At 41.4% G+C, this 13,711-nt stretch overlaps 1 protein-coding gene across 1 annotated transcript in view; it reads left to right on the forward strand.

Moving 5' to 3' along the window:
* DCBLD1 (discoidin, CUB and LCCL domain containing 1) overlaps window positions 1-13,711 on the forward strand; it is a 47,161-nt gene that overhangs the window by 30,782 nt on the left and 2,668 nt on the right. Inside the window, exons 7-14 of the mRNA XM_061366191.1 lie at window positions 2,764-2,804; window positions 4,084-4,299; window positions 4,983-5,113; window positions 6,970-7,117; window positions 7,211-7,327; window positions 8,761-8,851; window positions 9,890-9,939; window positions 11,481-11,600. Coding sequence (XP_061222175.1) covers window positions 2,764-2,804; window positions 4,084-4,299; window positions 4,983-5,113; window positions 6,970-7,117; window positions 7,211-7,327; window positions 8,761-8,851; window positions 9,890-9,939; window positions 11,481-11,600 — 914 coding nt within the window. The remainder of the gene's footprint in view (window positions 1-2,763; window positions 2,805-4,083; window positions 4,300-4,982; window positions 5,114-6,969; window positions 7,118-7,210; window positions 7,328-8,760; window positions 8,852-9,889; window positions 9,940-11,480; window positions 11,601-13,711) is intronic.

Here is a 13,711-nt window from a genome sequence, read left to right on the forward strand (position 1 = left end):
GAGAAGGAAATTGGAGGCTGCAGGGGGAATCCTTTTATTTTAAGCCATGAAAAAATGTTCCTAGAAACAGTGGGCCTATTTACTAAGAAAATGAACCAATGCATTTCATGCTTCACAAAGGCTTTTATAAGAGGTATTTCCGAAGCTGCAAGGCTTCCCTGTCCCTGGGGTACCTACATGCTGCAAGAAATTCCTGCTGAGCAGCCAGTGCCAGCACAAAAAAATTGGTGCTTGAACAGCAGTGATTTAAGAGCTTTTTAGATGCCCTTAAATAAAAGCTTACTCAAGTTTTAAAAATCTCATTTATAGTGGGTTTCAGTATTAAAGATTTAAATTATTTAGTGACTTGAGCTGAAACTGACCTAATCAACGGCTGCTGCTGGAGTGCATCGAGCTGTTAAGTATCTGTGTTGTAATGTAATGGTGGGGTTACAGCTCGCTCCCTCACCAACCCACAAGAGCTGACCTTGACCTCCCTGACTCCATTTTTTCAGTGCCCTTGTTCCACTCCAGCATCTGTAAGGTTTTCAGCTCTTACGATCCATGCATGGACCTGCACCCGCAAATGCCATAATGAAGACCAAGTGGATGGATTTATTAGCCAGTTTTGATACCTCGGTACAATATATGAGGGGTTAACTTTGTGATGTGACCTGGCCTGCAACTGTAGTGTGTGCACGTGAAATCATTTGTCTTTGAAAATGCAAGAGACCACATGCTCATGAACTGTGAAAGATGAGATTCGGGGTTAACCTGCACTGCTTATAGAAAGCTTCCTTGAGACCACTTGAAACAAAATTATACTGACAGAAATTTACTATGGGAAGCAGCATTCTTTTTGTGCAGAGCTACTGGCACAGGGCTCCAGTGCAGTCTTACAGCTGATACTGTGGGTGAGGCAGGATCCTGAAGGTTGTCAGGAAAATGAGGAACATGGGGCGAAAACATCCCTTAAAGGACAGAGTGAAATTTGTGTGACAAATGTTACCTGTCACATTAGAAAATTGATGAATTACCACTTACTGAATTAGTTTGTCCTCTTCAGTGACTTGCAGAATTATAGCAGATATATTTCAGCTTAGTTTCTTGGCTTTATAGACCTTAGGAACACTAACCTCCTCTGCAGCCCTCTATTTGAAAGGGAACTGGGTAATTTTTTATTACAAAGCTTTATCCCATAAATAAGTATTTGAGGAGGGCTGTGATTTCTGTTTTGGGTATATTTTACTGATTACCATACGTATTTATTTTCTTTTTGCTTGAAATGGATAGCTTTGCATTCACTAAGAAAGCAAAATTTGTTTTGGCTGTAATGTCAAACTGGTTTGGAGTGAGCAGAGCACATCTGATTGCCTCTGAGGATTGCCTGGGGAGGTAGATGTGGGAGGGAGGGCTTGAGTTTCTCCTTCTAGCTACTCTACCGCCTACATGCCCAAATAAATCAGCTCCCTCCCAGTGCTCTCCGTAATCTCTGAAGGGCTTCATTTGCCTGTAGTCATTAGTTTTCCCTCAGTGAGAAAAGGAGACAGTGTTTTTATTGACCCTGACATGGGACCACTTTCCTATTCCCCATTTGCAGTGCTCTCAAAACATACAGCCATGCCCACAACTGTTAGCCTGCAGACAGTACCTTGGGGGAAATTTTCCTGGCCGACAACAAAGAGCAGCTTGAAAAGGAGCTATCTTGACGCTTAAGTGCAGTTGTTTTCCTGCTCAGTCATGCTGGCCATGGCTTTTCAAAAGGGGCAAGTGATGTGTGCAGATAATCAAAGTGACGTTGAAGGGGTCAGATTTTCCTGAAATTCAAACAAATTTCATGTTTAAACCTGGGCTTTTATTTTTATTAGGCAGACAGTCAGTCATCACTTCTAGAATGAAACCTCAGGGGCATCTCATTGGAAATCAGAAAGCTGCTCGTTGGGAGCCCAAGGAAAGCTCAGCTTTCCCTTACCGTTGTGATTTTATCTTGTCCTGCATTGTGCAAAGTTGTATGGAGTGACCCAGGAAATGGCTTTTCTCCTGAAACAAAGCAGTCCATGTCAGGAGGAGGAAGAAAAGGGGAGCCATAGATGTGGTTCTGTTAATGGAGCAAAATAAACCATTCCTGATGGGAGCTGTTGGTCATGGCTCTAACAGAACTGGTTCCCACACGGGTTAAAACAAGGAGTACTTTTCATTCAGTCTGGCTGTAATACACCTGTATCCCAACTAGGAATGAGTTGGCATGGTTTAGTCACCATCACGTGTAACTCTTTCACAGTGTTTGATGCTGGGTTTTCTTCAAAACAGAAGTGGACTTAGACTAACAGAAAGTCATTGGCTTCAGTGAAGTTGTTCCAATTTAATGCAAGTGAGAAGAGACCTGGGCCCAGTAGCTCCAGGCCCTCTTAAGCTTCCCCAATCCTGGCTCTTTTGAATGCTCTTATGTTGCTGGTCTGAGGAGCAGAAGGGGAAAGCTTACCCACAGCAATACAGGGCCTGCGCAGAGGAGAAAAGCAAAAGTATACAGCAAGAGTAACAGGCTGATGGGATGGGGAGTCACTTTTAAACATAACAAATGCTCCAAACCTTGAAAAAACTGATCTGAATTCAGTCACGCTGGGAGATGCACTAAAGTTTTCTTACTGGGTTGGTAGGCAGCCAACAAAGTAAGTCATTAGCTGGTCAGAAATATTTTGCTAGGTAAACAGTGATCCTGAAACTACCTCGGCATTCCTGTGACTGCATCCTGAAAGGCTGAATTACCTTTTTCCTTTCTTACAGTGGGTCGCTGTCAGATAAGCGGTTTATGTTTACTTCAAATGGTAAGAATAATGGCTTTATTTTTAGTTATTCAAATTTTACCGTCTTATTTAAGTATTTTCTATAGAAGATTTGAAAAGTAATCAGGAGAATGCCAGGCTGTGTCTAGGAGGGATATTTTAGGACAGCAATCTTTTAAAACTGGCAAGTGAATAAAAAAATTGAAGGGATATGAAGTGAACTAGGAAAAAAACAACATAGAATAGGAATAGGTCATATGTACATAGACAAGAAACAGAAATAGTATTCTGCTGTTACATTTCTGGTGCCAGCATATGAAAAATGGCAATCAGATAATCCCATTTTTATGTACTTCAGGCAGCAGAAAATGAAAGCAGTTTTTCTTCAGACATTTATAAACTCCATCTTCGTTATACAAGAAGAGGATGAAAACATAGGAGGAATGAAAATATATTTACATTGCGTGATACAGAACGAGTTTTTGTTTATGACTTTCCAAGACGCAAAAGCTTCTTTAATCTGTCAAGCTGTTCATTTGCATAAAACATAGCGAAGAAGGGGAAAAAGTTCACGCTCGTTCATTTGAATTATATTTCAGTCATCTGAGATAAAATCATTTACTATTCCACTGAAAACTGTAAAGCATGTACAGGCCTTTGAAACTGACAGGGAATTATTTTTAGCTTCATTGAAACCTTATTCCACTGGCCTGTTTTCTCTGAAGAACCTTGATGTGCAGAAATGTTGTGGGTTCTTTGGTGGAGTTTGTAATACTTACCTGCAGCTATTATCCTCATGATATCACCTCCTGGCAGCAGTATCAAGGAGCTTCTCTGATGAGTAACTTTCCTAGCCCTAATTGCAGGTGAGAATCGTGAAATATTTACAGTAAAGTGCTCTTTGCAGTACAATGCCTTCATCTGAGAAACGTTTTGTACAGCAAAATTAGTTAATGCCAATCTCTAAACATAAATATTATGTTTCAGAAGAAAAAAAAAACCAAGAAGTCTTCAGAGGAATGAGAAAAAAAACGTAGGGTTTAAAAGCAAAATGGCAAAAACAGCAGATGTAGTCAGGAGGAGTCATCTATGTAGGAGTTAAATTGGTGAAGGAGTGGGCCCGCAGCACTCTGGTACTGGATCATCCACTACAAATTGACTGGCAAACACACAGCTAATGGATAGCATCAGGCTAGCGCTAGATTAAGCAACATCTGACTTTGCTGTTGTGGGTGGTCTTCATATGTTGCTAGCCTAACATAAAAATAAGCTGTGAAAATGCAAAATAACTCCTTCGGCCTGTCTGTCTGGGGACTTCTAGGCTGCAACAAATCTCTCAGTCTGGAAGAGGGATTCCTCTCCAAGAGCCAGATTACTGCATCTTCCTACTGGGAGGACAGCAATGAATTTGGGCAGCTATTCCAGTGGTCTCCTGACAAGGCTTGGCTTCAAGTCCCGGGATTGGCTTGGGCCTCTAATCACAGCAGCAATCGTGAATGGTTGGAGATAGACCTTGGAGAGAAGAAGAGAATAACAGGTATGTTATTGTCACTGCCTGGTTTTCAGAAGCTGGGATTTCAGCTGGAGGGGAAACTGAATACAGTTGAAAAGCTAATAATGCAATGTTTCTTTCATTAAATTTAATGAAATTACCTACATTGAGGAATATCATTTTCCTATTAAAAAAAAATAATCATGGCTATTTACAAGACTGGTCTTCTTATAGGGAGATAGGATTGAACTTAACTGTCATGTGTGCCTGATCTGTAAACATGCTGTTAGGCTCAGAACAAGATATTTAACACAGGGACCAGCAGAGTCTGGATGGATGATAAATGATAAAGTCATAGCCTTTGAAACAATGGCCCTATGAAAGAAATTCCTATTTCCATCTCCTGATTTAGTAAAAATGTAAATTACAGTTCCTGCTAAAGATATAAAGACTGCTGGTAAGGACTGTAACATCAATAAGCAATTACTGTTTCTTGAGTCATTAATTTGGACTCTGCTAAAAATTCCATTGCTGTAAATTCTCAATTTAGAAGTTATTTCCATTCTTCTCCTAACTTCTAAATTCAATTTTAACACGGTTTGAAAAGTAAATTAAGAATTTTTAAGCCAAGTTCTCTGAACTGTTTTGGCCTCTATATTTGCATTTTAAAATGTTCCTTTAAAACAGACACCTAACAAATGAAAACATATTTTGCATTTTATTAAAAGGGATTAAGACCACTGGTTCTGGGTACATGATGTTGAATTTCAACTTCTACATAAAGACATTTACAATGAACTACAGAAATAACAACTCAAAATGGAGAACTTACAAAGGGATTCTGAGCAATGAAGAAAAGGTAAGGGAAAGTGGGAGGGGTAGGAAAATACAGAACAATAATGTGCATGCTGGTTTGACACTGAAGGGCAGGCGTTCACTGTCAAGAAAGATTAGGAGTTTCAGACTTGTCTAGACTTGGGTTGTCTTCACCAGTGTAATTTATGGCCACGGAGTAGATAGCGAGCTTGTCGTAACAAGGAAATTATCCAGGGCTTGCTGAAGTTGTGAGACACACACAGCGAGGCATATGTATGTCTGTATCGTCCTCTTAAAAGAATGGTGTAATTAAAGATCTACAACAGACTGTTTGGGCAAGTCTTTAGCTCAGCTCAGCACTTGCCTAAGCTGGTAACACTGTACCAATGCAGAAGTATTGGTTAGTATGGCACCAGCAATGCTGAGATTCAGGTTTAGAGCCACCAGGATGGTCAGCCTACCCCCTCCACACACATGCAAAACAACTGACTCAGGTAAAAGCACAGTGCTGCTGGTGGAGCTGTGCCTGTGGACCAAGCTTCTGCTCAGCCTGTGTTATGGTCACCAGGGCTCTCTGCCCCTTGCTGGCAGCACTCTGCTGACACAAGTGGACACAGCCTGCCTCTGTTAGGAACTGAAGTAGCTGAATGTAAAACAAATGTTTTTTACACCAGGATGCCTGTCCACACAACAGCTTTCACGGACTCTAAGTGACTTTAGCAATGAACAGATAAAACCAGTGCACCTAGTTCCTGCAGACAGTGGATGTGGTGCACAGGTTTGTCTGATAACTTTTTTCCCTGAAAACCTCATGTTTCCTTTCAAACAAAAAAACACCCAACAAAAGCCCCCCTCCTTGCCCCACAGGGTTCAGAGTCAGACCTTCACTCATCAGTTCTGAGGGAGCTCAGCACACCTCACAATATGGCTCTACCTGGTCCTCAGTCCTGATGGCAGTTTAGAAAACTTGGTGGAGCTGTAGAGAGGTTTCCTGTCGGCTCTGATTTTCTCAGCTTGTATGGCAGGAATTTCACTGTGCAATGTTAACTAGTTTAATATTTTTTAAACGTTAAACTAAGCAGGTGTTGGCCCCAGAAGTGACAAAACAACCTAGCAGTGGCTGTACTGTGGATGCTAGCTATTGAAAATCTGCAGGCTTGCAGTTTTCTACAATGATTTGTCATATACAAACAATCCTATGAAAGTATTATATATGATCTTAGTTTCAGCTAAGGCACATAACAAAAACCTGTCCCTTCAGAACCCCATGTGGCCTGACATTTTATCTTAAGATATGCTGAGTTCACTTCCCTATCTCATCAGGCTTTTTAGTTTTCCTCGATCATGCTGAAGCATCTCCGAGAACTAATTTTGCTAGGACTACTGTTCTGCACATGGGCTGTGCTGATTCTAGGGAATACTACATAAATGTAGGGAAAAGGAGACACAAATGCATAGTTAACAGTCACTCTTCAAACCTGATACAGAAAACTGACCATTTTACTAAAAAGTCTAGAAATATTTCACTTAAATTTTGCCTTTTTATTTTTATCCCCTGTTGCCCAAGTAAGGGAAACAGTACTGTTGTACAGTACAGTACAACAGTGCTGCAGTACTATTAAATAAAAAATGATAGCATTATTATACTAGCATATATTAACTAGAAATTACATAGAACTGAAAAAGAGTGATAGTCTTTCTTCTCTGAGCTAACAGAAAAATGTCATCATCTGTCAGAACTGAAAAAGATTATTTCTTTCCAGAACTCTTGATTCCAAATATCCAGATTATCACTATATTAGTTTTAGAATAATGAAAACCTTTGAAGTTGAACATCAGGAGCACTTTGAAGAGAGAGATTTAAACCAGAGCAAACAAAGTGTTTATGTTTTGTTGCAGATATTCCAAGGCAACTCCAACTCCGGTGATGTAGTACGCAATAACTTCATCCCTCCAATAGTGGCCCGTTATGTGCGAATTATCCCTCAAACTTGGAACCAAAGAATAGCATTGAAGCTCGAGCTGATGGGTTGTCGAATTATGCAAGGTATGGGGTAAGCATTGCTCCCCAGGGTCACATGGTGCCTCCAAAGGCCCCTGTGCTACCACAGTGCCACTGATGTGCCCTTCTCTTTTGCAGCTAATAGTTCATTTACACATTCAATGTGGCAGAAACCAAGTCAGAGCACAGAAGCCTCCCTTGGAAAAGAGGACAGGACTGTTACAGAGCCCATCCCATCAGAAGAAACTAACTTAGGTAAGATGACCCAGTACTGCATTTTCTCTAGGATGCATCACATCTTCAGCCCAGCCTGAGTGAACTTCAAACTTTCTCACAAATCAGAACTCTTCCCTTCAGACTTGATTAAAGGTTAATGACAGAGAGCAGAGGGAGAAGCATAGGTTCTTTTTGTCTTAAAGCATGAAAAGATATTGGTGTGTGAAACAGCCAGCTTTTGTTTCCCTGCCATATGCTTTATTTGCTGTGCTTGGTAGGTGGTTCAAGGGACTATACTGAGCACTCAACGGTTTTGTGGATCCCCACTCTCTTCCTGTATTTTGTAACTTTTGTATACCTAAGGCAGTGGTCTCAAAAAATGTTACCTTCTCTCTACACAACCATGACTTTTTGTAAGCAGGTCACCAGCTCTAAGTAGTGTAGAGTAGTGCACAGCTGTGTAATTCAACACTTTCCCATTAGCTTGTGCTCATCGGGACTCAAGACAACTTAATTCATATACTTCTTCCCATATTTGAGTCTTCATATTTTAATGTTGTAGAGATAACTTCTCAGATTTAAAAGCAAACAAACAAAACTTGTTGCTTATACTGACTGTTTGGTGGACCCATAGCCAGGCAGGAATTAGCAGACCTAGTACACCAAACACTGCTACCCATTAGGTAGCTGATAATTGTAGAAAGAATCAATCACTGTAAGAAAAAAAAGCTCTTCTGAAAGTGCATTGCTCTGACTAAGAGCAATGTTCATCTGTGCAACAATGTGGGTAGATTGTATCCATGTTCACTGAAACTGAAATCTACTGAGATTTCATCTGCTAAATTGTAAATACCCTGTGGACATGTGTACTACCTTATTCTCACAGCCTGATAAGTGTCTGTAGGAATAGCACGAGGCACACTCTTGGCACAAGAGCCATCCCACTGCTAGTTCTCAAATCCCTGCCCTAAACCATGTTGTGTTAGAATTTACCAGAGGCTAAACAGGTTTTTCCCTAGCTCCCCTCCAGGAAATCTTTGAACTCTTTTGACTGAAACATTTCAACCAGTTCAGCATGAGCCAGATACTCAGCACATAAAATTGCAGCCTCATTTGACAGTTTCATAAGCAACAGAAAACAGAGTGTGTGTAAGTGGCTTTTGAAAGTTACCTAGCATGTAATAAGAAAGAACTGCTCTTTGTAAGGATGCATATAGATGTTAAGTCAAGTGTCAGCCTTGACAAAGTATGTTTAACTCTTCATCTCAACACTGCTCCACATAGGTCCATGGCAACCAAGTATGGCTGAGGAGTGGCCTTGCAGTTTTCTAGTTTTACATTTTCATGCTCTCTTGCATGGAGTGTTCCTGCAAGATTACCTGCATTTTGCTGTATTCTCTGTAGTAAAAATCACCAGCTTCAGAGTAATTTGCCTTTTAAACTTTTCTCTTTTTTTCTTTTTCCTTATGCAGGCTTGAAGCTTACAGCTATAATTGTCCCTATCCTCATCGTGCTGTGTCTGTTCCTGTTCTCTGGAATTTGTATCTGTGCAGCCCTACGCAAGTAAGATACTGGCTTTTGTCATTGGAGGCATTTGTGGTTGCTTAGCTAGTGTGCCCAACTACGTGCCCTCTTTCCAGAGCTTCTTTTCCAGAGAGCTGGAAATCGATCCTGTTCTGCAGTCTTCCTTTTAAATAGAACTCATGCTTAGTCTCTGTAAATTGTATTTCTTTTTGTCCATCTCCCCTAGTCAGACAAAAATGAAGGTAAAGTGAGTCCAAACTGCATATTCCAATTTGCAGGTCAATGTAACCAGTAACTGTTTTCTTCAGCCTACAGGTACCCACAAATACTAAGGTGCAATCTAAAACAGATTAGTTTCCACACCAAAGCCAAGTAAAAATTCAGTGAAGGGAGGATTTGAGATATCTATCTGGATCATTTTCTTTTATTTCCCTCCTGTTGTGTTTCTGCTTCCCAGTCCCTTAAGTCAGAGCACTTAATCTAGCAGGCTGAAAGCTGAGCCCAGCTGTAAGGAGTTGCACACGTACACTGGCAAGCAGCTAAACCCAAGCCACTTCATTTCACAAGCCAGAGGAGTGGAAGAAGCACTGCTAGCTGTGATTCCTGCTAGACGTCCATTCATATGAACCTCCACTTACATGCGGAGCCACGAAGTACTTCTGTGAGCAGATGGGGATTTGAAGTATAAGCAATGCCCTTGTGAAGTTGCTTCATCACTAGCAGTACCCAGCTCTGCCCTGGATTGCCAGTAAATCCATAAACTAGCCAAAGGATTCAGAAGAGCAGACCTAAAACATACCCTGGAGTGACACATATAGACATGAACACGTCAAATCGATGAGTGCCAGACACAAGAAATTTGAACATTGGCACTCACAACTTGCAGATAGATGGGGAAAACCAAAATGTCAAAGCACTGGTTTGCGCACCTTACGTTCTAGTAAACACCAGCCTCCAGGAACTCAGTGAAGTGTTGGCCTTAGCAGCTAAACACAAAGGCACTCTCTGATGGAGCTAAGGCATGAAGCTGAAATGCTGTGAGTGCCCATGTTTATAAATGCTTTCCTCTCCTCACAGGCGAGAAGCCAAGGGACTTTCTTATGGATTATCCAGTGCTCAGAAATCAGGTTAGTGGAGAATCCTGCGCTGTGTCCTGTCCATTCAGCCTATTTTTATTGGAGTTTATACAACTAAGCATGAAATGTTTATGAAATAATATCCATGTTTCCTTGTTCAAATTCACCTTTTCATATGAGGGAAACAGCAAGCAGTAGTCCCACTTGTGTCATCCTAGTGCTGTGCCCTGAGAAACAATATAATTTGGTTTCTATGACAGAAAGGCAATTAGCAAAAGATCTATTATACAAAGTGCATGAATTAGCATCTAAGAGTGCTCCCAGGTGCCCTTCCTTTCCTTCCCTCCTCCAAAATACCTGTTTTGCAGAAAATTGCCTCTTTCCTTTTCCCCACATCATAGGGGATTGCCTTTTTCCAAGAAAGCAAGAGCTAATAATTTTTTTATGGCTTTAATATTTCCATCTCAACTGCCCTCCCTAGTTGGGACTGTATTTATAAAGCCTAACAATACTGAATTGTACTTCATGTGTAAAATCTGAATAGGGGATTGGCTTGAGGACTATGCTTTAGGAGATGCTTACAAAACCCTAGTGAAGTATATTCTTTGCCTTGCTCAATAACGTTTTCTAGAGCAGTCTCCTGTCACCTTGGAAGCTGGGGTTTAGCTGTTGTTCCTGGCCAGCCAGCTCTGTAGAGGAATATCTTTCTAAATCTCAGCTTTCCGTAAAAAAGGAAAACCACTAAGCAATTCACATCTCTCTTGACAAGTGCCTCGCAGTAGATCAGCTCTGAAATTTCATCCCTCAGCAGGTGCTGACGTCAGTGAAAGGAATGCTGTTACCCACTGCAGCTCGCCCTCATTAGAAAATTAATTTGTACTTAACATCATATTTGCTAATATGATTTTTCAAGGTCACATCATAATCCTTTCTCACTTGCTAATGAGGACAAATCCCAAGAAAATGGAGATAGCCTCTTACCCAGTCAGTTCATTTGTTGCAAGTGTGCTTCATAAATGAAGTTCCTAAGCCCTTGTGGACCAGGTTTGGGACTTAGAAAGCTGGAAGCCAAACCCACCTCTTCACAGACCTCCTGCCGCAGGCTCCAGGCAAGTGCCTGACACTGTAGATTTTTGATTTTGTGTCTCACAAGGGTGTTGTGAGAACAAATTAGTCGTTGAGTGCAGGTGCTCAAGGAAATGGAAATGGAAATCAAGGAAATGGAAGCAATGCTACTTTACTGGATAAATTAAAAAAGGAATTTTTAAACTGTTTTTGCCACCTAAGCAATGGCAAAACATTTAACTTATTTTAAAGCTGATACCTACACCTACAGAGTTTTAGCCCTTCTTGCCAAGAAAATCCTCTATAAAGTTTTGTTTTCACTTGGAAATCTCAGTTTTTGATTCAATTTCTCCCTTTCAATTTAGGTGGATTTTTTTATTTTTATTTTTTTTACAAACAGCCCATTTTAGTCTTGCTTCTTAACTACTTTTTTATATTGACACCAAAAACTAAACTTTCTGAGAAGTCTTTTGATTGTAAGCCTTTGACTTGCTGATAAGCCTTCTATTTTTATTTCTTTATCACAGGTTGTTGGAAACAAATCAAGCAGCCCTTCACCAGGCATCAGTCAACTGAATTTACCATCAGCTATAATAATGAGAAGGAGACACCACAAAAACTAGATCTGGTCACCAGTGACATGGCAGGTAACAACTGCTCGCCTGTGATGCACTCATTTTGCTCTGCATGCAGAGCAGGAAATAGGGGGATGGACACGATGGACACGCCAACAATATTACAAGCTCCAGCTCTCATGCAAGCTGAGGCCCAGGAACAGATTTATCTGTATTCATCCCAGGCATACAGTGAAGCAGCTAAATATATTAGGGGGGAAAAGAACACTATTTTGGAAATGTTTATCTTGGAGTTGTTGGGAAAGATTTTATGACTGAAACAGTTACAGCTGAAGGTAATGATGGAAGGCACTCAGGCATGGATGCAGTGCAGGAATATGCCTAGGATAGGATAGTTTGTCTCTGCTGACTAACTTTTGTGTTTCAGTTTAAACAAAAATGTCTCTGGCAATTGAACAACATATAATGTCCCTTGCTGCTGGGCAAATACAACAATTACTTGGCTGGTTTGTGGGTGGGACTTCATGCCCAGCTGGAAGTTGTGCTGAGTGAGATCCCTGAGCCTTCAGATTCCAGGTGCCTTCACTATTTTGGAGATCAGGCCCCCTGAAGTGGCAGCAGGTAGATGAAGGAGAAAGAAAAAAACCACCACAGTGCTTCTCTCCTGTTCTACCTTGGCTCTAGATCACTGTTTGGACAGAGCAAATCCCCACATTAATACTATTTGCATCCCAAAGGGTTGACTTCCTTAATTCATCCTCTTAGTACATCTTATTCCTGCCTAGTTTAGTCTGCCTGGAAGGGCTAGTGAGACCAGCCATTTCATGAGATCAGTGATTAGCAATCTTCCAGAAAGATTAATTTGCTGTTTCCGACCTCCAGACCTTAGAAATTCCTTAGAATTCCTCCGATGCATTTGGCAGAGAAATACATTTGAAAAACAAGTAGATGGTTACTGTAATTCCATATGGTGCTACCCTTGGTATCTTTCAAAGACAGTTTCAATCCTTTGCAGAAACTTTCAGTATAAATGTGCAGAGACCTATAAAGCAGTTTTATTTCATGAAGAAAAGGGAGTGAATAAATGTTACTCACAAATCGTGATTGTCTGGCTCCCCTGGCCATGTCTGGGGAGCCTCTGCTCTCTCCATTCCCCCATCCTGCCACGTTTGTGGCAAGTCTTAATTCTTGCAGCTCTCCAGACTTAGCATTTCACCTACAGTCTCCTTAAAAATAAGAAACATGAAATTAAGATGTGAATGAAACCCAGAAATTTGCCATTTAATTAATTGCAGAGAGCACACAACTTGCATATAGATTAACATGCTGCATGAAATCCCCTCCCATCAAATCCCTGGCTGCCTGCTGGTTCCCAAAGTGGAGATGCTCCATCCTGAGAGAGGGAGATTGCTGGGGATGGTGACAACGACGCCAAGAAGAGCTGCAGCACTTAGTTAGTGAAATATCATAACACCTTCACCCTACATGCTGAAGTTTGGGATGTAGCCAGGAACTGCCAGAAAGATTCACAGGACATATGGGATTGAATTCGACGCTCATGTCAGATGAGCCACGATGCCAGAACAGAAACTGAGCTAAATTCTTCACGCCTGCATCAAAACATGATACTTTAGCAGTGCCACTTATTGGAGCTGTTCAGGCCACCGTATGTATCTGTAAGAGACTATCACTAGCACCAAAGCGAGAAAGTTGGAACACTGAATTTCCTCATAATAGTTATGGCTGGATTTTTTGAAAACCCTTTTATAGTCCAGATCTCCTCCTTACACAGCAGCCTGGCATCTGCCTTGACTACAGGCACAAACACATGCTTCTTGAGGCTGCAATTCCTCCATCCTGCTCCTTGCTCCTGCTCGTGCCATTGCTCATCCCCTGGTCTGTTCCCCTTGACCGGGGCGATCCCAGCTCCTCTGGCAGTGCCAGTCCCACTTCTTCCAGGGCTCACCCCCCTTGTGTGCCTGCAGCAGTGCAGAGCTGGCTTAGTGCGTTTCACACTTCCCTTGACTCCTTTGGCTGACGTTCTGCCTAGCTTCATCCTTCTTGTCACTCAGCTACTGCAAGATGCCTTTTAAATAAAGCCAGCACTTGGTCGGGCTCTTTCAGAATCCTCTGGGCATTCTAATTATTTCAGAAGTGGAACGCTTGCTTTGGAGAACTTCTCA

The sequence above is a fragment of the Neopsephotus bourkii genome, unplaced genomic scaffold (assembly GCF_033783945.1).
Source record: "Neopsephotus bourkii isolate Nb327-2 ecotype Australia unplaced genomic scaffold, CSIRO-AGI_Nbou_v1 NB_1314, whole genome shotgun sequence".
NCBI classification, from domain to species: Eukaryota; Metazoa; Chordata; class Aves; order Psittaciformes; family Psittacidae; genus Neopsephotus; species Neopsephotus bourkii.